At 43.2% G+C, this 27,430-nt stretch overlaps 1 protein-coding gene across 1 annotated transcript in view; it reads left to right on the plus strand.

Annotated features, from left to right (window-relative positions):
- The window catches only part of LOC126299329 (U-scoloptoxin(01)-Er1a-like), a 52,015-nt gene that overhangs the window by 12,741 nt on the left and 11,844 nt on the right, over positions 1-27,430 (plus strand). Inside the window, exons 2-3 of the mRNA XM_049991158.1 lie at positions 16,856-16,898; positions 26,015-26,064. Coding sequence (XP_049847115.1) covers positions 16,862-16,898; positions 26,015-26,064 — 87 coding nt within the window. The 5' untranslated portion in view covers positions 16,856-16,861. The remainder of the gene's footprint in view (positions 1-16,855; positions 16,899-26,014; positions 26,065-27,430) is intronic.

A 27,430-nucleotide genomic window follows, 5' to 3' on the forward strand; every position in this document is an offset into this window, starting at 1 on the left:
GTTCAGTATTTTTCTCGTTAATCATTTGATGCAGCATAGCAGCGCGGGATTAGCCGAGCGGTCTGGGGCGCTGCAGTCATGGACTGTGCGGTTGGTCCCGGTAGAGGTTCGAGTCCTCCCTCGGGCATGGGTGTGTGTGTTTGTCCTTAGGATAATTTAGTTTAAGTAGTGTGTAAGCTTAGGGACTGATGACCTTAGAAGTTAAGTCCCATAAGATTTCACACACATTTTAACATTTTTGATGCAGCATAGATTAGGTTAAATATACTTTGGTTCCATAAGTCTACAATAAGAAGATGCTCCACGACGGAAAACATTTTATAAAACAAGAATACATTACACACAGTTACAAAACATAAGCGACAGGCTAATGGTGCTAGCACAGATCCTAGGTGAAATGGTTCTGGCGGATTTGGAATAAGTAAAACTCTGAAAAATATTTTCCTATTAGGGCTAAGACCAAAACTAGTTACAAACATGTCATGTATATACACTGGCGTGCATAAGACAATTCTTAGGATATTGTAGCCACGAATGATATAACAGCGGTTAGAGCCGCCCTGTCCCTCCCGCCGGAGGTTCGAGTCCTCCCTCCGGCATGGGTGTATGTATTGTTCCTAGCACAAATTAATTTAAGTTAGTTTAAGTAGTGTGTACGTCTAGAGACCGATGACCTCAGCTGTTTGGTCCCTTATAACATAAAACAGTTTACTACACTTACTTACAATGACCACGTTATTGCACTAAAATATGCAGGAATCAAATTTTACATAACACTGGTATTATATGAAGTTGTTAATAGTGTATATATCAACTAGTTCTACTAAGAAATTCAACAATGATGTAGGAGGTGCACATCAGTAAATAGTTTAGACTCCTTAGTAGCTAAACATTTTATAGCTGCTTGCAGGTTATTGAAAATATGTATGCCTGAATAATGGACACGTTTAAGGACCAAATTATGTGATTTTAAATCTTGTTGTATATTACTCTTATTTCTAGGACTGATTCCCTGAACTGACTTGTTGGTCTCAATGAGAGATATTCAAGAAAAATTTCAGTAAGGAATAAATACATTGGGAGCCGTAGTTAGCATTCCCAGCTCCTTGAACAGGTCACTGCGGAGTGTTCTTGAGACCACATCACAGCTAATTCATATTACATGTGTACTCAGAAGAATTTGGCTTGGCTTCAGAGTTACCGCCGGCCGCGGTGGCCGAGCGGATCTCGGCGCTTCAGTCCGGAACCGCGCTACTACTACGGTTGCAGTTTCGAATCCTGCCTCGGGCATGGATGTGCGTGATGTCCTTAGGTTAGGTTTAAGTAGTTCTACGTTCTAGGGGACTGATGACCTCAGATTAAGTCCCATAGTGCTCAGAGCCATTTGAACCATTTATCAGATACCAAAACAACGATCCCGTGTTACATGGAATTAAAATAAGCAAGTTCTGGCTTTTTTATTTTTATACCACCCATTACACCCAAACCTTCATCTCAATGTAGGTACATATTCCGCTAGCCACTGTATGGTGTATGGCGGAGGGTACAACGTCATTTCCTTTTCTATTCCATTGGCAAATGGCCGAGGGGAAAACTGTCGTGTACGAGACATAATTTCATTTACCTTCTCAGCACGATCCTTAGGTGAAATGTGCATCGTTCTGCAATCTGTTAAGGACGTCTCTAACGCTGTCCGTGCCAATTCTGGATTCCTCTGAATCAGTCTCAGAGACTGTTACCCATTTTGTGGCATCCACTGTCGTAATTGATCGAGGCTGCCTGTTGTTATGCTCTTTGACGCTCAACCTAAACGCGACGCACCATCAACAATGTGATCTTGTCGCAACGACGTTTGACGCTGATGACTTCTGCTCCTTACACTCTTACACGTGGAGCATGTCTCATGTGTCTCGTCACTGCTTGTTGCTGTATGTAATAAAGCTTTACTTTGATCTATTGTACTACGTCATTAGTCTTGACACACTGTATGTTCGACTGACCAAGCAGACAAAACCGCTCCAGTGAAGTGTGTTCTGTGGTACACAGCACTCGCTTAAGTTTTCCTCCACCTACATGCAGCAATTTTTAACTGATATTGTCAGTTAGATTTCAGTCCATCCACTGGTCTTTCTAGACACACCTTGTATACCTTGAGACAGAGAAGTTGCTGCCTATGCATCAGCACGGCTTTAGAAAGCATCGCTCCTGCGAAACGCAACTCGCCCTTTTTTCACATGATATCTTGCGAACCATTGATGAAGGGTATCAGCCGGATGCCATATTCCTTGACTTCCGGAAAGCGTTTGACTCGGTGCCCCACTGTAGACTCCCAACTAAGGTACGAGCATATGGGATTGGTTCGCAAGTATGTGAGTGGCTCGAAGACTTCTTAAGTAATAGAAGCAAGTACGTTGTCATCGATGGTGAGTGTTCACCGGAGGTGAGGGTATCATCTGGAGTGCCCCAGGGAAGTGTGGTAGGTCCGCTGTTGTTTTTTATCTACATAAATGAGTTTTTGGATAGGGTGGATATCAATGTGCGGCTGTTTGCTGATGATGCTGTGGTGTACGGGAAGGTGTCGTCGTTGAGTGACTGTAGGAGGATACAAGATGACTTGGACAGGATTTGTGATTGGTGTAAAAAATGGCAGCTAACTCTAAATATAGATAAATGTAAATTAATGCAGATGAATAGGAAAAAGAATCCTGTAATGTCTGAATACTCCATTAGTAGTGTAGCGCCTGACACAGTAATGTCGATTAAATATTTGGGCGTAACATTGCAGAGCTATATGAAGTGGGAAAAGCATGTAATAGCAGTTGTGGGGAAGGCGGATAGTCGTCTTCGGTTCATTGGTAGAATTTTGGGAAGATGTGGTTCATATGCAAAGGAGACCGCTCATAAAACACTAATACGGCCTATTCTTGAGTACTGCTCGAGTGTTTGGGATCCCTATCAGGTCGGATTGAGGGAGGACATAGAAGCAATTCAGAGGAGGGGCTGCTATATTTGTTACTGGTAGGTTTGATCATCAAAAATGGCTCTGAGCACTATGCGACTTAACTTCTGAGATCATCAGTCGTCTATAACTTAGAACTAATTAAACCTAAGTAACCTAAGGACATCACACACATCCATGTCCGAGGCAGGATTCGAACCTGCGACCGTAGCGGTCGCTCAGCTCCAGACTGCAGCGCCGGCCCGTTTGATCATCACGCGAATGTTACGGAAATGCTTCAGGAACTCGCGTGGGAGTCTCTAGAGGAAAGGAGGCGTTCTTTTCGTGAACCGCTACTGAGAAAATTTAGAGAACCAGCATTTGAGGCTACCTCCAGTATCATTTTACTGCCGCCAATTCAGATGGGGGCTGCTAGATTCGTACAGAGGCATACAGGCAGACATTTTTCCCTCGTTCTGTTTGGGAGTGGAACAGGGAGAGAAGATGCTAGTTGAAGTACGAGGTATCCTCCTCCACGCTCCGTATGGTGGATTGCGGAGTATGTATGTAGATGTAGATATACAGCATCACGTTGTACAACGGAACTGAAATTTAACTGAGGAGCGCACTGAAACACCACTCGTGAACCTCTTCGAAAATTAATTCAGCGCCCGTTAGTAACTCACGCTTTTGCTAAAAAAAACTTATAATAACCAATCTACCACTATCTCTTGCTTGTTGCCACATAGTTACCTCGTAATCCACCGTCGGGGCCTACGCAGAGCTCCTAGCTGGCATTCAGTGGACTTGTGGCGCGGGCTTCTTCATTTGCATCCCCGCTGATCAGATATTGGTCCTGCTCGTTAGCAGCGGCAGCTGACTTTCTCTCATTTCCTCGGCACGACATCCAGGCACTGTCAAGTGCTGCGCAAATATCTCCCGTCCGTCAGTTTCTCATGTTGAGCAGAGTGGAGGACACGACAGCTTTACGTAACTTGACCTTTCCATCCAGCCAAATTCAGTTGTGTGCCATTTTTTGAAAACATTCCACACAATGAAAACTGAATAACGAGTCAGCGGCTTCAAAGGTACAGATCAGAACCACTTCATGAGTAACTGGAAGAATCTCTTTCACTTTCCATTTGTTTCAGAAGTAACGTAACCTTTCCCCTCAGTATCCAGAACGACAATAAATTCGTACCTCGTCGACAGATTGTTTTGAGTACAGTGCGTAGCAAATCAAGTCTGCTGGATTTCTGTTCTGTTAAGTTGGTAGCATCTGCCTCCGTATCCTAGATCGATAACGCACAAAGCTGCGGCATCGTTCGCCACGCTGGAAGCTGTCTAATAGTGATAGTGGCAGAAATTTCCGTTACCATTATTTTATTGGCGAGTGGAGAAGAGATGGAAAGGAAATCCCTAACCAACGGACCTTGCAGCAATGTTTATGGTTCAGTCTCTAAGCTCTCCGCACTCCCTCGTGCAGAGAAGACATATGTCACTGTTGATGGTGATTCGTCTCTAGGATGATATCGTTAAGTTGGGCTACGCTCTTCTTGATAAAGGGAAGGAGAAAGCTGCATATCGGCATCGGGTTTTATCCTCTTTCTCCTTTTATTCCCCACCTCTACATAACACCTTTAACCAAAAGCTGCACTGTACAAATCCTCATGACAGACATCCACGTCATACAGAATCTACATCTACATCCGTACTCCGCAAGCCAACCTGACGGTGTGTGGCGGAGGGTACTTTGAGTACCTCTATCGGTTCTCCCTTCTGTTCCAGTCTAGTATTGTTCGTGGAAAGAAAGATTGTCGGTATGCCTCTGTGTGGGCTCTAATCTCTCTGATTTTATCCTCATGGTCTATTTGTGAGATACACGTAGGAGGGAGAAGTATACTGCTTGACTCCTCGGTGAAGGTATGTTCTCGAAACTTCAACAAAAGGCCGTACTGAGCTACTGAGCGTCTCTCTCGCAGAGTCTTCCACTGGAGTTTATCTATCATCTCCGTAACGCTTTTGCGATTACTAAATGATCCTGTAACGAAGCGCGCTGCTCTCCGTTGGATCTTCTCTATCTCTTCTATCAACCCTACCTGGTGCGGATCCCACACCGGTGAGCAATATTCAAGCTGTGAGCGAACAAGTGTACTGTAACCTACTTCCTTAGGATTCTTCCAGTGAATCTCAGTCTGGCATCTGCTTTACCGACGATCAACTTTATATGATCATTCCATTTTAAATAAGTCCTAATGCGTACTGCCAGATAATTTATGAAATTAACTGATTCCAGTTGCTGACCTGCTATATTGTAGCTAAATGATAAGGGATCTTTCTTTCTATGTATTCGCAACACATTACACTTGTCTACATTGAGATTCAATTGCCAATCCCTGCACCATGCGACAATTCGTTGCAGATCCTCCTGCATTTCAGTCAATTTTCCATTGTTACAACCTCTCGATATACTACAGCATCATCCGCAAAAAACCTCAGTGAACTTCCGATGTTATCCACAAGGTTACTTTGTAAAAAGTCGTAGGAAGGTAATGAGAAACACGGCGGCTAAGACCTGGCACTAATACCTGGCGCTGGACTGCTGTGTGAGATTGTTCCATTGTCTCAGACACTCATTTGACTTTTACTGGTACTTTGGAAGCGTCATGAGAGGAGATTCATTTGTAGTCGTAAAGGTACATTTATACACTTTACAACAAGGAATCGTAGACAGAGGGTAATATATTTTACCGTGTGAGCAGTGTCCGCAATTTTTTGTCTACTGAGATGTTAAAAGTATTACACTCCTGGAAATGGAAAAAAGAACACATTGACACCGGTGTGTCAGACCCACCATACTTGCTCCGGACACTGCGAGAGGGCTATACAAGCAATGATTACACGCACGGCACAGCGGACACACCAGGAACCGCGGTGTTGGCCGTCGAATGGCGCTAGCTGCGCAGCATTTGGGCACCGCCGCCGTCAGTGTCAGACAGTTTGCCGTGGCATACGGAGCTCCATCGCAGTCTTTAACACTGGTAGCATGCCGCGACAGCGTGGACGTGAACCGTATGTGCAGTTGACGGACTCTGAGCGAGGGCGTATAGTGGGCATGCGGGAGGCCGGGTGGACGTACCGCCGAATTGCTCAACACGTGGGGCGTGAGGTCTCCACAGTACATCGATGTTGTCGCCAGTGGTCGGCGGAAGGTGCACGTGCCCGTCGACCTGGGAACGGACCGCAGCGACGCACGGATGCACGCCAAGACCGTAGGATCCTACGCAGTGCCGTAGGGGACCGCACCGCCACTTCCCAGTAAATTAGGGACACTGTTGCTCCTGGGGTATCGGCGAGGACCATTCGCAACCGTCTCCATGAAGCTGGGCTACGGTCCCGCACACCGTTAGGCCGTCTTCCGCTCACGCCCCAACATCGTGCAGCCCGCCTCCAGTGGTGTCGCGACAGGCGTGAATGGAGGGACGAATGGAGACGTGTCGTCTTCAGCGATGTGAGTCGCTTCTGTCTTGGTGCCAATGATGGTCGTATGCGTGTTTGGCGCCGTGCAGGTGAGCGCCACAATCAGGACTGCATACGACCGAGGCACACAGGGCCAACACCCGGCATCATGGTGTGGGGAGCGATCTCCTACACTGGCCGTACACCTCTGGTGATCGTCGAGGGGACACTGAATAGTGCACGGTACATCCAAACCGTCATCTAACCCATCGTTCTACCATTCATAGACCGGCAAGGGAACTTGCTGTTCCAACAGGACAGTGCACGTCCGCATGTATCCCGTGCCACCCAACGTGCTCTAGAAGGTGTAAGTCAACTACCCTGGCCAGCAAGACCTCCGGATCTGTCCCCCATTGAGCATGTTTGGGACTGGATGAAGCGTCGTCTCACGCGGTCTGCACGTCCAGCACGAACACTGGTCCAACTGAGGCGCCAGGTGGAAATGGCATGTCAAGCCGTTCCACAGGACTACATCCAGCATCTCTACGATCGTCTCCATGGGAGAATAGCAGCGTGCATTGCTGCGAAAGGTGGATATACACTGTACTAGTGCCGACATTGTGCATGCTCTGTTGCCTGTGTCTATGTGCCTGTGGTTCTGTCAGTGTGATCATGTGATGTATCTGACCCCAGGAATGTGTCAATAAAGTTTCCCATTCCTGGGACAATGAATTCACGGTGTTCTTATTTCAATTTCCAGGAGTGTATTTTTAAAGAAACGATGCCCTTTTATCAGTACTAGCAAAACTGTGACAAAATTAGTCGGCACACTGCAATTTCAAATCTGTTCTCCCATTCTTGATCAGGGAAAAAAGTCAGAATCGAGCTGTATCGACAGAATTTGGAAAAGGCAGATAAGTGATTAACGTCTAGTCGGCGATTAAATTATTAGAAGCTGAGGGGGAAAAGGAAGACTAGAGTTTAACGACCCGTCGACGACGAGATATTTAGAGATGGAGCACAAACTCTGACTAGGGAAGGATGGAGAAGGGAATTTACAGTGCCATGCAGAGGGCAACATGCCGGTATTCTCGTTAACCTAAATCTGGATGGCTATACGGGTATTTGAACCGCCGTTCTCCCGAATGCAAGTCCAATATCTTCACAGCTTCATCACCTCGCTCGGTTTTATATGATGGGCACAGACTCGGACTGGATGAGGATGTAAAAGGAAATCGGTAGATATCTTTTCAAATTAAGATTCCAGCATTCTCATTTAATGATTTAGGGAAACCGGAAGAAACTTAAATCTAGACGGGTGGATGGAGATTTGAACGCAGCGTCTTTAGAATACTATAAACACAGAGCCACTGTACTCGGTGAAATATGCCAGCCTCGTATTTAGCATAATATCTCAACAACTTTTAGGAAATGTTTACTACAACCGTTGACGTTTCTTACAGTCATGCAGTTTGTTTTCTTAGTATTATAGAAAGCCGTTTAGAAAATTACATTGTTACTTTAATCATGCATATACGTAAATCTTAGTAGATAAGAAAAATTAACAACACAGTGAAATATATAAGTCTGTAGGTTCTCTTACCGCGTGATATTCCTCGTCAGTCTTCTAAAATAATGTACGTTACGACCCTTCTGGTGGGTCGTTCTTAGGAACCCAGGGACTGGAGAATCAGAGGGTCGAAACATAGAGTATTCCAGAAGTTTGAAGAGAAATATAACACAGCCTAACAAGTTAGAAGATTTTGTTATCATAAGTTAACCTGTTTCATTCATTATGTCGTGTCATTTGCTGGAAACATAGTTGAGATATCTAGAATCCTTTGTGAAAAATCAGGATAGGCCATGTTACATGGAATATTTTGGAAATACCTGATAGATAAAGATGATAGGGAAGACGGAAGGTTAGAGTTGAACATCCCCCTGGTAACGACGGACACTAGCTCACTTGTATAAGAACAGGGAAGTAAAGCAGCAGTAGCCTTGTGAACAGGATTACCAACATTGTTAATTGGCTCGATTAAGCAGCAGTTCCGTTATCCGTCCACATAGTCGTGCGTGTTAAGGTGCCGCTTAGGGTTGGTCCGCCGGCCAAACTGGATGTGGGTTTTGGGCGGTTTCCCACATCTCACTAATTGAATACCTGGCTGACACCCCAGTCCTGTCTCAGTTACACGATTCGCAAACTTTTCGAAAACTTTCGGTCACTTTCACACGGATAACACTACACGCAGACAGTTGGGGTCCCTGGGGAAGCTTGCTGGCTACAGGAAAGGCATCTGGACACCCCTGAAACTAACATGCCAAATTCATAAGTTACAATACCGAAACTGGGCCGATAAGGGACAGGGCACACGCAAAAGAAACAGGCACTCCGCTTGTTTTTGCAGATGCATTAATTCTATATATATGTAATCAACAAGTACGTATGTCACAATGCATTGTCTACAATTGTGTGAATAACTAGTGTGGAGAGACTACTATACATATGACACATTTAAAGTCCACAAGCATACCGAAATAGCTACTGGAATTTGCGACTTCCAATTTCCGCAGTGCCAACGCCGAACATAGGCCACAGAGGCTGGTAATCTTATAATTACCCTGCATTCAGGTAAACCACTGAAAATTCAAGTGAAATGGGGATATGACCCTGAATCGCTTGGTACCAGATTGGTGAGCGCAGTAAGAATAAATCCATTCGGTTTGTGTGCGTTACTTGTAGAACGATTTGAAGTTCATCTCCTGATAAAGTTTTAACAGAACTGAGCTACAAGGAATTTTTTAATTGGATCGTAGTATCTGGCTTAATTAAAACACACATTTATTAAAAATATGGAGTATTTTGGTTTGCTCTAGAGTGAAGTCTGCCCGCATGCTTATGGCAGAAAGCACAGAACAGGTTTCGCTGTTACGGCAGTTCGAAAACAGTTGCGCGCGTGGGGAAGATTTACAGTCTTCATTCTGTCATTGTGTACAGCTGGCTAATAACTCTCTTCGCTGTCGAACCTGTTCATTGCGAAAGCGGCTCGTGGAAGACGGCGACAATATAATTGAGCCAAATTACACAGGCGACAAATTCCTGACGACGTGCGATGTTGCAGGCCGACCGGTGTTTGCGATTCGTCATACGAGGAACCCCGTAGAAAGCGTCTGCCATAACTTACGGCGGTCCTTTACATAAAGGCGTGCGGCGCTTTTACGTAAGTGTGGGTGAAAGCGTGCCGACCTTTGGTCCAGCATGAGGAATGCGGCTGACCCAGGCGGATGCGCCATGCGCCTGCCGGCTCGACACACTTTAACTTACCATCGAGCCGCGCGCTTACACACTGGGCAACGCCTCCACTCCAGAGCGCCAGTTCGCTCGTCACGCTGACGCCACATCCCACGCACGTGCCTACACCGCCGCAAGGGGAACTTCATCTCGGAGTATCCACAAGTGGATATACCCAGGGCAAGATGAAAATATCTCACAGTGGCTCACAAATGAGTTCCACGTTAAGGAAATTTTTATATTGTTACGATTTTATGTTACACGCAGTTATATCAATCAAGCGTAAGCGTGATATCAAGAACAGTTTTGTCTTCAAGATTTCTTAAGGTAGTCGCGTTGAGCTTGTTTCGTTCAAATGGATAAACAGAAATACTGCGCCGTCAAAAAATTATTTGTTTTGGGCTGATTGTCGCCAACGGAGGTTGGTCAAAAGTTTTTGAAATGTTATAAGCAGTCTGCTCATTCAGTTTCGTCAGTTATAGATTGTGCGGCTAAATTCACATTTCCCTAATCTTACCTAAATAACATTTATATCAATGGCGTTCCTAAGCTACAGTTACATTCGAAAACAGCGTCGAAGTACATAGTACGGGATACACTATGGCATTGCCATTACCGGGGGAGGGGGTGCAATGGATGAGACACTGCAGCCCCTTTCGAGAGCGCTGGAACTCAGTTCTCCACCAAATCATACAGATTTAGGCTTTCCGTGGTTTCACTAAATCGATGAAAAGAAAACTCCACAATATGAAACTTCGGTCCGGCACACAGTTTTAATCCGCCAGGAAGTTTCATATCAGCGCACACTCCGCTGCAGAGTGAAAATCTCATTCTGTAACACCACAATAGTTCCTTTGAAGGGAACGTAAACAATTTGCTGCCGCATACTTTTGCAATCGGAGTTTGGGCTCAGTCTGTGACGCCCTCATCTCTGAAGAGATATTTGCCCTAATTTTTTCTAACATATGGAATAAGACAATTGTTGATTACTTGATGAAATACGTAATTCTTTGAGCAAGTCGGAAAATTGACTAAGGTTTATTTTACTAGAGAAATGAACGAAGTTAAAGATCTGTGCCCCATTTTTTGAATGTACTTGAAAATGATTGCGAAAATAGATTTCTCAGCAGTACATATTAATAGGTACCTAATTGTTTCTTCGTCATTTTATTACTGTGGATGAGAAATTTCACATAGGGAACAAACTAGCATTCAAAGCAGTGGGTATACTCTGGTGCGACAGCACTAAAACAGGAGATGGCTATTTTGTCTATTGGAAAGATTATGGACAGTGTACTGTAAGAAAAAATTGTGAATTTACTTCTGTATTTCTTTGTAACGGGCAAGTAATAATTAGCAGTTCGTGTGCACCAAATGAGAGGAGAGCAAAGAAGGGTTTAAAGGCCCGTCGACAACGAGTCCCTTAGAGACAAAACACCAGCTCAGATTGGCAATGACATCGGTCGTGTGTTTCCAAAGGAAACGTCCCAGCATTCACCTTAACCGATTTAGGAAAATCACGAAAAACTTAAATCTGCATGGCCGGACGGGATTTGAACCGCCGTTCTCCCGAATGCGAGTCCAGTGTCTTACGAATACGTAAACTCGATCGGTCAGCTGTGAAGAGAAACACACGAGGGAGGTCTAGTATTCGAAAAGAAAAAAAAAATGGTAACGGACGAGTTATGTGAAATCAGAATCGTTGTAGCATGCACCGTATTCATCAGACTGCTTACGTCAGTTTCCCACCCATACACACAGAAGATATTTGTGGCTGGAAAACGTTTCTAGTGCAGTGAAAACAGTGACATTCGTAGGTTGGTATTTTGTAGACCACTCAGGATAGCACTTGAGGGGTGCAGTACACACTGTGGAAAATTTCTGGAGAAGATGCATTGACCTGAAAGGGTCTCCATCAGAAAATAAGTGCATTACGGGCCTGAAAAGCTTTCACTTCATGTCCAAGAACTTTTTAGCGTGCCGTTGTAGCTCTGACGTCCGGTCTCAGATCTCTGGGTGTGGTTTCCACGTTTGTTCTGACCTGGTCCCTGCCGTGATCTCTTAACCCGACATATTGTAAAAGTGACTCGCTTTTCAGCTATTTTTAAATAAGTGAAGCGTCTGTTGCTTCATGTTATGATGTTTCTGTTCCGTAATTTCATACAAAGGTGTGTTACGTCATTTTTCCCCTCATGCGACCAGGTCATTATGTTTTCTTCCGATGTTTTGCCAGAAACATTTCATTCTTCGGGTTAGCAAGTCGTTGATTGACTCCAGAGTGGAAATTCTTCACTGTTCATTTCTTTAGAACGCCAAACCTTACAAAGGTATTACTTGACAACCCAAACTGTTGTCCGAACCAGAGAGGGAACACCGTCGTTTCCACGCCCGAGAATTCGTGAGACATACATACGTCATGCACTGAACGTCTAGCAGCAATAAAAGATAGATCGGCTATTTTGTTCAAAAATAATCCTTTTACACTATCAGCTTAATGACATTTATTCGATGTGTAATTTTTGTGTATATTCATGTTTCCTATAAATATACCAACAGGCATTTGGATTCCAAAATAGCACTTTTCATAAAAATTTAATGCGGTTTACTCACTTTGCAATTGTGTTTTACCGCTCGTACATTTTAAAATCTGAATCTCCTTTATAGGATAAACCGAATGAGGTGGTACAGAGTTTAAGACACTGGATTCGCATTCACAGGACCTGGGTTGCGTTAACCGAGCCGCTATTAATGGTTTTCCCAAACCACTTTAAGGAAATTGCGGGTCGATTCCCTTCACAAACAAAACCGATGAATTTCTTCTCTGTGTGTCCCTAACTCATTGTAAATGTCGTCTCCACTGTCAACGTCGACGAGACGTTGTTCTCCCCATCTTCCCTTCCCTTTCAGAAAGATTAATTCTTTACAGTTTCTTTGATAACCTTGAAGTCCAGCCCTGAATGTCAACATTTAGCAAGTGCAGTCGCTCTTTCCCCTCTCCTCATCATCATTAAATTTCCGACGTTAATAACAATTCGTCGCACCTGTCCGTGATTTCATGTTCCAGATCAGACTCCTTTTTGCACTGTAGCTAAGAACTACTTGGAATTTGAGAGTTGCTGTGTGCCTATTGTTTGTTCTGTCGATTATGAAGTCTGAGGACTGCCTGCAGAGTTAGGACTGACTTTGATTTAAAATTTACAAGAGAAATATCCCTTTTCCATCAATATTTAGTAAGATAATTTAAGGTGAAAAATAAAATGAGCGTGTGGCATTGTTGGCCGGGAGGCCCCAACCGGAGAAGTTCGGTCGCCGTGCAAGTCATATTTCAGTCGATGCCACATTGGGCGAATTGCGTGCTGGTGATGAGGATGAAGTGATGACGATAAGGACAACACAACGCCCAATCCACGAGGGGGGGATTTCGTACTAGATCACGTAATGGCGTAAACTAAAAGAGTGCACCGCAGGTTTGGAGATTTCTTCACGAAGAAGACGCCACCGCTGTTAGAGAGGGTTGAACTGAAGCTCCCATGAGTTAATTGTTTTCTGCATTCATTTGGGTATGATCGATGATGGAAGGTTCAATCCTATTGCGGTATAATCCGTAGACATCTTGCCTACTCGTCTACTTTAGTTCTTATTTTTCACTTAACTACGTTAATTCACAAAAAATTAGAAAAAATGTAGAGGCATTCTGCTTGAGACGGGAGCGTAATTCTATAGATTATTTGTAATAATATCCATACATAGATGCATTTAAGTATGTGGGACCATCGTATACAGTGTATCACTTACATTGTGGTATATGAGCCCAACTTGCAGATGTGTTGCCCATGTGATCATTTGTCGAGCAAGAAATAGCTTGAAACAGAATTCAGCTATGTGTAGATGCAGTGTATGGTGCCCAGTGCATTTGCTTCTAGATTGCACTTATCCATTTTATCAGAAAACGCATCTATAGAAATGAGATCATTCTTCACCTAAAGACTTGTTCTTAATCCTAACGAAACCGAGAAACTCTGATCCATAATTTCCAGAGTGTATTCCTCTTTGAAAGTAACTATTACATTTACAGGGCAAAATTAACATAACGTAGCAGCCAAATATAGTAGTGCTTGCTTAAATAATTTCTACTGTAGACTATAAAGGATTGTCAGAAACAGTCTGAAAAGCTTGTAACGGTGTTTCAGGGTAGATTGTGCTAAGAAATAACTGTTAAGAGAAAAATTCGATAGTTGTGTCATTTCCAAGTTCATTAGAATTGAAATTAGCCAATCAGGCCTTTGCGCACGCAAATTCAAGCGGCTCGCCAGTGACAGTGCTGACAAACGTGTTATTCGTTTGGTTTCATTAAACGGAACAAGAGAGCGAAACAAAAAATGGACATGGGACTGTTGAATAGTCTCGTGCGCTGTCATCTACACTATGAGAACAACTGACGTTCATTGTATCTTTTGGGCCACTTGAATCCGTACGCAACGGTTTGAATGGCTGCAATGCTAATTAACTCGGAAAGGGCGCATGTATCAGTTATTATTTCTCAGCACAACCTAGCTGCAACGCTCTTACATGCTTTTCAGACTGTTTCTGACTACCCTTCAGTAAGGTGCTTCAGAGTTGTCAGCATGTCATGGTTCCTTGTACACCATCGTGGACGAAAAAGAAAGTATAAGCTTTCAGCACAATAATATAAAAATCAATATATATAACTCATAAATCTCCATATTCATGTAACAGCGAATTATTGCAAAGACTGCAGTAAGAAAACAAAAATTTTGATAGCTGTTTGTCGAATAAAACCAGACGGTATCGGCTCAGATGTTAATACAACTATAGCCCTCAAAGGGAAGGGATAAGAGGGCAGTGTACATGGTATAAGATTTCAAAGGCAGAGGCAGGCGTGTCACATATCAAGGAGGGTTACCCGTGACCTCTAAAGGCAATGGATCGAAGCGACAAGTTACAAGGTAATCAGCAATTTACGGGGAAAAAAACTTCTGAAATAAGAATTATCACGACGTCCAAGTCAATTATGGTATCAAATCAGATGGATAGTTAGTAGAGCACTAGTTACAGGGTATTGTATTTCCATTATCATTTCGAAAATTTCGGCCAAATCGCCCAGGTAATCGCGTCCGTTTAGAATTTACGATCGACGTCTTCTCCTGGAATAAAATTTTTATTTAAGTATTTTTTTTTTTTGTAGTCAGCCTATAAAATGGCGTAGAACAAATACATGAGGGTCTTCTTACTAGCCCAAAATTGAGTACAGAGCGGACAACTCAAGAAAGCTCTGACAAACCGAGTTGATCACTGAACGACTGTTGTTCACTTTCGTGTTCCCAAACTCAGCAAGAGAGCAAGTGTGTCACTCATTTGCTGACGAATAACGAGAGAACTGAAAGTTACGAACTGCTGTTAAAGATCTGCATATAGTCAGACATTTCATTATTAGTCAAGCAGTGACTCTCTAGGGACATGCTATCGAAGTAGGGAAGAAATAAAAAGAGACTAATCGTTTCTATCCTGCAAACCATTTTATCAGTATCTGCAGAAGTTATACACGGTTTCTGTTTTCCACTCTTAAAGGCGCTGGAGATTTTAGACACCTACAAATATATCAGACGCATTGTCACCCGGAAATATTTCGCTATGCAGGATATCCCGGGGGCAGTGGTCAGTGTTCAGGGGTATGACAGAAACGAACATTCGATGCGAAAAAGTCTGGTAAACATATGCTCTAAACCCCATACCTTAAGAGCTGCGAGCAATTGTTCTATAGAAGAAATGTTTCTCACAGTAGGGAAATGAGCAAGTGCTCGTAGCCCTTAAGGTATACCCTTTAGGGTACGTGTTTACTGGATATTTTTTCTTGCTTTGGTCGGTACTATCACCTCTCAAGGTATGGAAAGCAGGGGAGATTTTTTTCACAGTATCGAAGATGAAGAAGTATTCGTCGCTGTTAAGCTATGTATTTTAAAGCCCATGTTCAGTAGACTCTTTAGTTTCGAATCATCGTTCTTTTCATGTCCCTAAGTACTGACCATACCTCCTCGGTCACCCTGCATGTATTAATTAAGAAGAAGCGACAATAAGCTACGGTTTAATTCTGAGCGGTGCTGTGCTAGAAAATTTTAAACGCTTGTATTAAGAACAGCCCATAATTTTGCCGAAAATATACGAAATATGCAGTTAAACCTGGCCGTGCGGTTCTAGCCGCTACCGTCTGGAACCGACGCTTAAGTCACAGGTTCGAATCCTGCCTCAGGCATGGATGATTGTGATGTCCTTAGGTTAGTTAGGTTTAATTAGTTCTACGTTTCAGGCGACTGATGACCTCAGAAGTTAAGCCGCATATCGCTCAGAGCCATTAGAACCATTTTTTTGTAGTTAAACCTGCAAACACAAAAAAAGGATATGTTCCTCTCCAGTAATTATTTTGCATACTTCTGGAAGAAGTCACATTCATTTGTTGAAACTGAGCATTTTGGCTCACTCGTGGTACAGCAGAGTGTGGCATTTTCAACATGATTCTACCAATGCAAGAAGTGAGATAAACATTTCAACGGTGTTGCTCACCTTATTTCTAACTTTATCCACTTTGTTTCTTAACATGATAATTGCTTATTAGTACAGTTTACTAATTAGTCTGATCCACAATTATCTGTTAGGTTGGTGCATAAGTTCGTAGCGCTTTTGCTTTTCGTGTTCGTATTCCGGTTGGTATGGGTTAATTTATCAATTGTCATTTTTTTATTTGTAGTTCACTGTTGTCATTTGAATTGACATATTGTCATTTTGTTATGTGGAGATAGTAAGTAGAGCTTTGGACGCTAGAAATAGAGTGCCAAGTGGAGAAATCGGAACATTACCGGCATAATCTTCTGTTCGACTTCAATAGAGGCGTGACGGCACCAGAGGCAGCCCTAAATACTTGCACCGTGTATGGGGATAATGTCAGTGGACAGAGAACGGCAGGAAAATGTTTTTCTCCTAGTAAGGAGGATCGTTTTGACATTAGTGACTCTCCATCTTGATGAATACAGTAAAGGGGAATATATTATTGATGACTAAATTCTCTGTTATGTGTATCTGGCTACGAACTTATGTACCAACTCAGTATTTGTCTTACGTAGAACGCAACTAATTTTTGGAATGTGTTTCAGGTTACCATGCTTCGACACGTGTTTCTCGTCGTGCTGTTTGTCGGTAAGTTACAAAAAATCACATTTTAACTACTGAATTTTCCTATGTTACTATCATTACATAAAGCATTAAATATACACTATTGGCCATTAAAATTGCTACACCAAGAAGAAATGCAGATGATAAACAAGTATTCATTGGGCAAATATATCATACTGGAACTGACATGTGATTACACTTTCACGCAATTTGGGTGCATAGATCGTGAGAAATCAATACCACCTCTGGCGGTAATAACGGCCTTGATACGCCTGGGCATTGAGTCAAACAGAGCTTGGATGACGTGTACAAGTACAGCTGCCCATGCAGCTTCAACACGATACCACAGTTCATCAAGAGTAGTGACTGGCGTATTGTGACGAGCCAGGTGCTCGGCCACCATCGACCAGACGTTTCCGATTCGTCAGAGATCTGGAGAACGTGCTGGCCAGGGCAGCAGTCGAACATTATCTGTATCCAGAAAGGCCCGTACAGGACCTGCAACAAGCGGTCGTGCATTATCCTGCTGCAATGTAGGGTTTCGCAGTGATCGAATGAAGGGTAGAGCCACGGGTCGTAGCACATTTGAAATGTAACGTTCATTGTCATTGTTCAAAGTGCTGTCAATGCAAACAAGAGGTGACCCAGACGTATAACCAATGGCATCTCATACCATCACGCCGATATGGCGATGACGAATACACGCTTCCACCACGATGTCGCCAAACACCTGGATTCATCCGAAAAAAACGTCGTCGGACAGTTCGTGCAGATGGTTGTTGTCTTGCAAACGTCCCCATCTGTTGACTCAGGGATCGAGATGTGGCTGCACGATCCGTTACAGCCATGCGGATAAGGTGCCTCTCATCTCGATTACTAGTAATACGAGGCCGTTGGGATCCAGCACGGCGTTCTGTAATACCCTCCTGAATCCACCGATTCCATATTCCGCTAACAGTCATTGGATCTCGACCAACTCGAGCAGCAATTTTGCAATACGATAAACCGCAATCGCGATAGACTACAATCCGACCTTTATCAAAGTCGGAAACGTGATGGTACGCATTTCTGCTCCTTACACGAGGCATCACAATAACGTTTCACCAAGGAACGCCGGTCAACTGCTGTTTGTGTATGAGAAATCGGTTGGAAACCTTCCTCATGTCCGCACGTTGTAGGTGTCGCCACCTGCGCCAACCTCGTGTGAATGCTCTGAAAAGCTAATCATTTGCATATGACAGCATCTTCTTCCTGTCGGTTAAATTTCGCGTCTTCGTGGTGTAGCAATTTTAATGGCCAGTAGTGTAAGTAAGTATCAAAAAACAAAGAATAAAGTTTACACTAGTCGTGAACTGATGGCACTCGCAAATTTCTTGTCGTAGTGTGATTGACTTTTGTAGCGACTAGAATGTACAAGGTGATAAAATTGAGTACAATATATGATTAATCCCGCCAGAGATGCCACAAATGCTGCAAGAAAGAGAGAACAACGACGCGCAAAGTGGCCTCAGTTCGGCCTGTTGGTGGTGGCAATCGTACAAGTGACGCATGCTGGCCTACGGCGTGTGTGATACCGTATCAAAGTGGTCCTGTACTCAGGGAATGAGTATAAGGAAGCAAATGCAGGAATCTTGCATCACCGTTATTGGCAACGATGTAGAGGAGGTTATATGCCATTGCCATTGCAGTCCTGCGACCTGTTATGAAATGTCAAGTGCGTATCTGTGTCGTGCGGATGACTTGCTTAGTGCTTACACAGTGCAATGCCAGTATGTGTTGTTATATGTGAAGGGAAGTGAGCAGATGAAAAGCAGTGCCATCGCATAACCTACTCCTCTAGAATAGCACCATGGGGACCACCGAGTTTGTCCCCACCCGACGGATAGATCTCCATCAACGATGTCACATGCCCTCATTTCATGAGACGCTGCAGAGAGTTTTGGAATTTGATCCAAGACATTGGAGAAAAGACTGGAAGTTCATGCCACCACCTCTCTTCCCCTTGTCGGCCAAATACTGGCAGTGACAATTTCATCCACCATCATGATCATTTTACATTATTATAATCAGCGAACATGTACAAAAGAAAATCCTATAGAACACAATGCTATAAAAATGTTATTCAATAGGGAAAAAGTTGTAGATTGCTTGTGCAACTTCAGCTAAAAGAATCTTTCTTCAAGAAATGGTGCAGCTGGTTATGTCTTGTCCACTACCATCGGCGTTTTCTACCTCCAACAATGCCGTGTAAAAATATTTACAAGAGACTCATTCAGCTTAGCTAATGCCTCTATGAATGCAGCTGTGGTTGGTTGGCTGGGTTCAAAATGGTTCAAATGTCTCTGAGCACTATGGGACTTAACTTCTGAGGTCATCAGTCCCCTATAACTTAGAACTACTTAAACCTAACTATCCTAAGGACATCACACACATCCATGTCCGAGGCAGGATTCGAACCTGCGAGAGTAGCGGTCGCGCGGCTCCAGACTGTAGCGCCTAGAACCGCTCGGCCACATCGGTCGGCCGGTTGGCTGGGCCGAAGGGACCAAACAGCGAGGTCATCGGTCCGATTGCATTAGGGAAGGATGGTGAAGAACACCGGCAGTGCTCTTTCAAAGGAATCGTACCAACATTTTCCTGAAGCGATTCATGGAAATCTAAATCAGGATGACCGGACGCGGGTTTGAACTGCCGTCCTCCGGAATACGAGTCCAGTGTGCCAACCACTGCGCCACCTCGCTCGGTAATACAGCCTTCCATGAACCAGGCAATCTCTTTTCCTTCTCACCGCGCACAATTCAAGACTTTTTGTCTTCAATGTGATGTTGCTCGGAACGTCAGACTGAGCCTGGCACTCTCCAGCTAAAGAGGGAGTTAAAGAAACCACTTCGTAAATAACTTACAGAGAGGGAACGTACCTCGACGTGCGTTCGAAGGCGTTGTGATCGTTTAGCAGGTACCACCAGTAATCAAAGTCCACTTTCCTTCCTTCGCCGAAAACATATTCGATGGCCATTCCCTCGAACGCACAGTAATTTACAGAGGGAAAGTAATAGTCGCCGGCCAGGGTGGCCGAGCGGTTCTAGGCACTACAGTCTGGAACCGCGCGACCACTACGGTCGCAGGTTCGAATCCTGCCTCGGACATGGATGTGTGTGATGTCCTTAGGTTAGCTAGGTTTAAGTAGTTCTCAGTTCTAGGGGACTGATGATCTCAGAAGTCCCATAGTGCTCAGAGCCATCTGAACCATCTGAAAGTAATAGTCATCCGGACATTCGGAAAGACGAGGGCCCAAGGTGCAATCACGTCAGGTGTGGCGCCGAGTTGACAAGCTAAGACCTTCTGTCTCAGTCACCAAACAGCCGACGACGACACACACGTTAAGCGATGTTCATCGGTGTCCACGAGGTGACAGTCAGGGAAAAGGGGGAAGTTCGATAATCCAATAGCATGGAGCCGGTGTCTCGTTGCATATTTGTTGTTGATGAATCCATACCACGTCGCGCGCTTGGTGACAGGCAGAAAATGTTGGTGTATTGTTTTCCACACTCTCGGCCAATGGACAGGGGGTACTTGGTTTCAATCAGGTTACGTGGAATCGCGCGCAGAAGGATTGAATAAAAATCTTTTGCCTTCAGTGGGCGTGTTTCGGGAAAATCCGAGATCACATAACTGTATTGGAAAATGAATGGCAATTCATGAGAGAGGTGTGTCGCGATGTGCGCCACCGACACCGGCACGATTTGAGATACCGGCATCAGAACCTACAACAGCCGACACCGTGAGGGCGGCGTATCGACTGCTCCATCGTTTCAACATGTTGCTCATCTAGAGGGCAGCTGGGCAGCTGCCTGTGTTCGGACGTTAAACAGTTACAGCCCTCAATCGCACAAGGCGAGCCGGCTTACCTCTGAGTCTACGGAAGCGGGTGTTTTAGAGGGTGAATGGCTTTTCAGACGACAATGCACAAATGTTAACACTAGAAGGTTTCTGTAATCCAACTAATGTTGTATATAATTACAAACTATGTATAAAAGCTAATCCAACGACAATAGAGGATTTTTCAAACCTCGTTAAGGAACAGGAGTGGCAGAATGTTTATAGTGCTGATAACATAAATAACAAATATATTTATTTCCTTAACGCATTTCTTATGCTAGTTGCAAGTTGATTTCTACTAGAACGTTCTAAACAGGATACTAACAGTGAAAGGCAGCCTTGGTGGCTGACTAGCGGGATAAGTGGGATAAGGATATCCTGTAAAAGGTGGGAATTATATCAGAATATTAGAAGTAGTCACAATGGAGCTACAGCAGCCCATTGCAAACACTACTGTAAAGAGCTTAAAAATTTTATTAGGGAGGCAAAGATTATGTGGTATACAACTAGAATAGCTAATTCACAGAACACAATTAAAACTATATGGTCAGTCGTGAAGGAAATTTCTAGTCAGCAGTAAAATTTCGAGGATATAAAGTCAGTACGTAGCAAAAATGTCAGATATATGTACAGTGCTTAAGAGTCACTTTCTGAACATAGATGGTGAATTAAATAAAAACTTAAGTTTTTACAGAGAATCATAACTCTATTGGAAAATAGTTTTCCGAGGCTGATATCTGAAATACTCCTCTGTGATATTGACAAGGGGGAAACTGACTCAATAATTAAATCACTGGAAACAAAGGACTCTCATGAATATGATGGAGTATCTAGAAGAATTTTAAAATACTGTGCTGCACTTGTTAGCACTATACTTTTCTATATTTACAATTTTTCCTTTAGGAATGATCAGTTTCCTGAACGATTAAGGTGCACAATAGTAAGGTCGCTTTATAAAAAGAGAAAAGAGGGATAATGAATCAATTTTAGACCTATTACCATGCCATCAGTGTTTGCTAAACTCACTGAAAAATTTGTGTATGTAAGGATAATTGATCATTTCATGTCTCATAATTTGCTGTCAAATGTTCAGTTTGCTTTTAGAATTGATTTAACAACTGAAAATGCAATATTCTCTTTTCTCTGTGAGGTAGTGGATGGATTAAACAAAATGTTTCGAATGCTACTCAATTTTTTGATTTAACTAAGACGTGTTGATCACAAAATATTGCTCCAGAAGTTGGACCATTATGGAATACGGGGAGTAGCTCACAACTGGTTCTCCTCTTACTGTGAGAACAGACAGCAAAAGGTCATTCTCCACAGTACTGAGAATGGCTATGATGTGGGACCTGTGTGGGGCACAGTTAAATGGGAGGTGCCCAACGAACCAGTGCTGGGACCACTCTTCTTCCTTATTTATATATATGATATGCCTTGTAGTATAACACTTGAGTCTAAAATATTTCCATTAGCTGATGACACTAGCTTGGTTGTAAAGGATGTTGTGTGCAACGTTGGCACTGTTTCAAATAGTGTAATACAAGACATAAATTCAAAAATTGTATCGTAAATCGCAGTAAGACACAGTTTCTAACTCATAATTCAGCAAAACCGGGCGTTTTAATTAGATAGAATGGGCATATGATGATGAGAATAAACAGTACACATTTCTAGGTGTTCGGGTAGATAGTAAACTGTCGTGGGAAGCCCATGTTCTGCATCTTTTTCAAAGACTTAATGATGCTATTTTTAATATTAGGAAAGTGTCTAAGGAAAGTCATAGTTCGACACGAAAAGTAGTCTACTTTGCTTATTTCTATTACCTTTTGACGTATGGAATTATATTTTGGTGTAACTCTTCCAATTCTCAAAGGGTATTTTTGTCTCAGAAAAGGGCGGTTCAGCCAATAAGTGGTGTAAGTTCGCGAATCTCTCGTCGACTCCTGTTTATTTGTCTGGATGCTCTGACGTTGACCTTTAGATACATATATATTCTTTACTGTCGTTTCTTGTTAACAGCCTCCGCTTATTCCGAAGAATTAGCAGCTTTCACTCAGTTAATACTAGGCAGGAATCCAATCTCTATCTGATTGGTACTTCCTTGACTCTTGTGCAGAAAGACGTGCAGTATACTACTGCATCCATTTTTAATAAGCTACCACAAGAATTTTTCAATAAACTACCACAATAATCCAAAAATCTTAGCAGTAATCCAGGCGCTTTCAAATCTAAACTGAAGAGTTTCCTCATGAGCTACTGCTTCTGTTCTGTCTAGGAGTTCCTTGAAAAATTAGTCTTATCCCTGTGTTACATCGCTGATCGCGTTTAGATAAACTTATAGCTTGACGTCTTTTCATGTTTCCTAAACACTTTATCAATTATTAATTTTCTGTTGTAATTTCATGTACTTACACGTTCCATGACCATGGAAATTTGCTCCTCAATTTGGTCCTAGGTAACTAGACGTGAAAAATTAAAAAGAAAGTAAAGTAAGCCGTAGGGTCAGTATTGCATCCCGTGTCTTCCATTTCTCTGGAGCCGAAACTGATCTTCCCTGAAGTCGCCTTCTACCAGTTTTTCCATTGATAGTAAATAATTCGTGTCACTATTCTGCAGCCATGATTTATTTAACAGATAGTCCAGTACTGTTCACACTTATCAGCAATCGCCTATTTTGGAATTGGAATTATCTCATTCTTCTTGATGTCTGAGGATATTATCGTGCACAACATACGGAATAATTTTGCCATGGCTGTCTCTCCCAAATATCTCAATATTTCTGAGAGAATACTGTCTACTCTAGGGGGCTTGTTTCCACTGAGTCTTTCAGACTCTGCAAACTTCTTCTCGCAGTATCATATCTTCCATCTCATCTTCATCTACTTCGAATTCTCTTTCCATAAAATTTTCCTCAACTTTGTTTCCTTTATATACAGGATGATTTTCATGAACGGAGTCAAGGTGCAGGAAACGATTCCTGAGAGGATGCAGAACAAAAAAATTCATACATACATCTACCAGGAAAGGCGCTTCAAGGGAGGTACACCCGCATGAAGGTGGAAATAAAAGATGTTTGACAGTGATTCCGATGTCAGCAACAGGCAAGAAGCCAGCCAGTATGATATAAGTCAGACGACCGCCGTGGTCCATTCTCCACGAGAACTGCCGCGATCCATATCAGTTACAATACCTGCAACACTTATTACCTTCGTGATGACTGGGTGTTGTGTGCTGTCCTTAGGTTAGTTAGGTTTAAGTAGTTCTAAGTTCTAGGGGACTGATGACCATAGATGTTAAGTCCCACAGTGCTCAGAGCCATTTGAACCATTTTTGAACTTATTGCCTTCGGATTTGCATCTGCGGTGACGTTCTTTTTCGCACAGTCTACCAGGGTGCTGGGATTTCTCTCATCCACCCTTTTCACAGATGAAGCTACCTTTACGAGGGACGGTATCGTCAACTCTCACAGTACTCACCTTTGGGCTACGGGGAATCCCTATGGTATGGCGGCAGCGAACTATCAGCATCGGTTTACCCTCAGTGTCTGGGCGGGGATTATTGGCGACCGCCTCGTGGGACCAGTTACCCTACCACAACGCCTCGCAGCAGCTAACTGCACTTCCTGCGTGTGAACATGCCTCCCTTGCTGGGAGATGTGCGTTTGGTGGTACGAAGGTGCGTGGGGCCAAAACACTTATGGAAAGAGAACATTCCTACTAGTCTGGTGTGTTCTCACGTGTGCTTTCAATCATTATATTTGCCCCCCCCCCCCCTTTTGCAAAAACACCCAGTAGAGCCACTGTATGTTCCTTACAAGTTTCAACCTGCCTTTATTTGTTTAGTGTTGACTTTGCCATATGAGCTCTCGATATTCATCTAGCTGCTTCTCTCTTCTCCAAATGGGTCTTTAATTTTCCTGCAGGCAGCATCTATCTTTACTTAAGTATTCACGCCTCTACATCCTTGTATTTGCCCTCGAGCCATGCTTGCTTAAACATTTTTCACTTTCTGTCAATCTCGTTTTTAAATTTTTGTGTTCCCTTTCGCCTACTTCATTTTCTGTACATTTATATTTTCTCCTTTCACAATTAGATTTAATATCTTCGGTGTTATCTGGGGATTTCTATGAGGCTCTGCCTTTTTTTACCAATGTGGTCCTCTGTTGCCTTCCCTAATCCACCTCTCAAACGTACCTGTTTATCTTCTTTTGCATTCTTTTATCCCTCTTTCGGTACAACGCTGCCTAATGTTCGCGCACATTAGCCCCTTTTCTTGCCATATGTGAAAGCTATGTCGTATGTGCACTTGTGGAGCGTAGGTTGTGTAATGTATGCGTGTATAGCGCAGTGTTATTTGTACATTTATGATAGTGATGGTAATGATTATGATGAGGAGAGAAGGGAGTGAGTTAATCCTTGGCGCCTACACATAGCCTACTCCTCTCGAATAGGACCAAGTGGACAGCAGAGCTTAACGTCCCCATCAACAGTGTCCTCACAGAATGAGACACTGTGGAGGGGTTTGGAATTTAATCAAGGACATTGAGTCCAAGACTGATAATCGGGAACTTTACGCCACCACCTCTCATCTCCTTGCTATCCAAATACTGACAATGAAAATTTTTCACCACCGGGATTCGAACCAATTTACCTCCGAGTCGAACGTCATCGCACAAGCGTGCGTTAGCGACTACGGCTACGGGTATGACATCGTAGATGGAGAGAAATATGAAAACCTAAAAACTATAGCTTCCGATGTTTGTAGCCATGCCTATCAAATGAGGTCAGAAGAATGTTAACAGAGCTCTCTAAGGGAAGTTAACAGTAGTTATAATATTATGTGTTCGAATTCTGCTGTTGGCATGTGTATAGATTTCAGTGCTACGTTTTTCCTCATATTTTGTGTCCCATTCTGATGGCATCTACGTGAAATTGTAGCCTTATTGGCATAGCGATTGAATCAAGCTTGCAGTAGTTATTATTTCTTTGTGGGACATACATCTGGAAGGAAACAACGTAGGGAGTTGTCCGTAACACTTACGTGTGATATTGACTCGAGTTTAAAAGAACGCGTTAATTTCCACACAAAATTAAATCATCTGCTCTGAGGGATAAAAAGAAGAAATCAGTATCAAAGAGAATGCAATCGTCGAATAGTTGATAGCCATAAATTCCCTGTGCTGTGCTGTTTGTTCTCTCAGAACAAATACTAGCACAGTTAACGAAGTCGATAACTAAACATCGTCATTTCTGTTGCAGCGCTGGCTTACGTGCACTGCAAGCCGGCCTCCCTTCGACCTCTGCACCGGGTAAGTTACAGCAAAACTATTTCAATGTTTTTGTAATTACAAAAAATTAATATTGGAAATTGAAACAGTTATTCTCAGCGTTTACACATAAACGCGTATTTATAATGTAGATGGCTTTAGAAAACGCAAATGTGAAACTCACAGAAATCAGTATGAAGAAAAAGGAACGTAGGAAGGTTAGTGTTTAATGTCCCATCGGCAACGAGGTCATTTGAGACGAAGCACAAGCTCGGATTTGTGAAGAATAGGGAAGGAAATCGGTCATTTCTTTCAAAGTAATCAACCCGGGATTTGCCTTAAGCGGTTTAAGGAAATTACGGAAATTGCCTAATGGGGATTTAAACCGTAAGTCGTCCCGAATGTCATTCCATTGTACTAACCACTGCACCGCCTCTTTAGATCTGTATGAACTAGAATGTCTGCGTTTACATGGGGCTTTCAAATTCCGCTTAGAAACTACCAGGACATGTTGAGCGTCTGAGACGACAGTCGTGTGAATAGTAAAATATCGTTAGAGACGTACTATTTCGATTCTGTTGGAACAAATAATAATACGTGTACGTTGTCTACCGTGTGAAACAGGGGCACTTTGCAGTAATTATTGCCAACTAACTATTGTGATAAGAACTCCATACGCTATTTGACTTTTTATGAGGAAGGGGATTCTGATTATGAATAAAATAAGAGTTACCGGGCGTTTAATGTGACGTTGACAACTTTCCGTTTCTTGTGTACCTTACCAGAGGCGCTGTGGTTGTTCCTACACTACTGGCCATTAAAGTTGCTACACCAAGAAGAAATGCAGATGATAAACGGCTACTCATTTGACAAATATATTATACTAGAACTGGCATGTGATTATATTTTCACGCAATTTGGGTGCATAGGTCCTGAGAAATCAGTACACAGAACAACCACCTCTGGCGGTAATAACGGCCTTGATACGCCTGGGCATTGAGTCAAACAGGGCTTGGATGGCGTGTACAGGTACAGCTGCCCATGCAGCTTCGACACGATACCACAGTTCATAAAGAATAGTGACTGGCGTATTGTGACGAGCCAGTTGCTCGGCCACCATTGACCAGACGTTTTCAATTGCTGAGAGATCTGGGGAATGTGCTGGCCAGGGCAGCAGTCGAACATTTTCTGTATCCAGAAAGGCCCGTACAGGACCTGCAACATTCGGTCGTGCATAATCCTGCTGAAATGTAAGGTTTTGCAGGAATCGAATGAAGGGTAGAGCCAAGGGTCGTAACACATCTGAAATGTAACGTCCACTGTTCAAAGTGCCGTCAATGCGAACAAGAGGTAACCGAGACGTGTAACCAATGGCACCCCATACCATCATACCTGGTTATACGCCAGT

The sequence above is a fragment of the Schistocerca gregaria genome, chromosome X (genome assembly GCF_023897955.1).
Source record: "Schistocerca gregaria isolate iqSchGreg1 chromosome X, iqSchGreg1.2, whole genome shotgun sequence".
Lineage (NCBI taxonomy): Eukaryota > Metazoa > Arthropoda > Insecta > Orthoptera > Acrididae > Schistocerca > Schistocerca gregaria.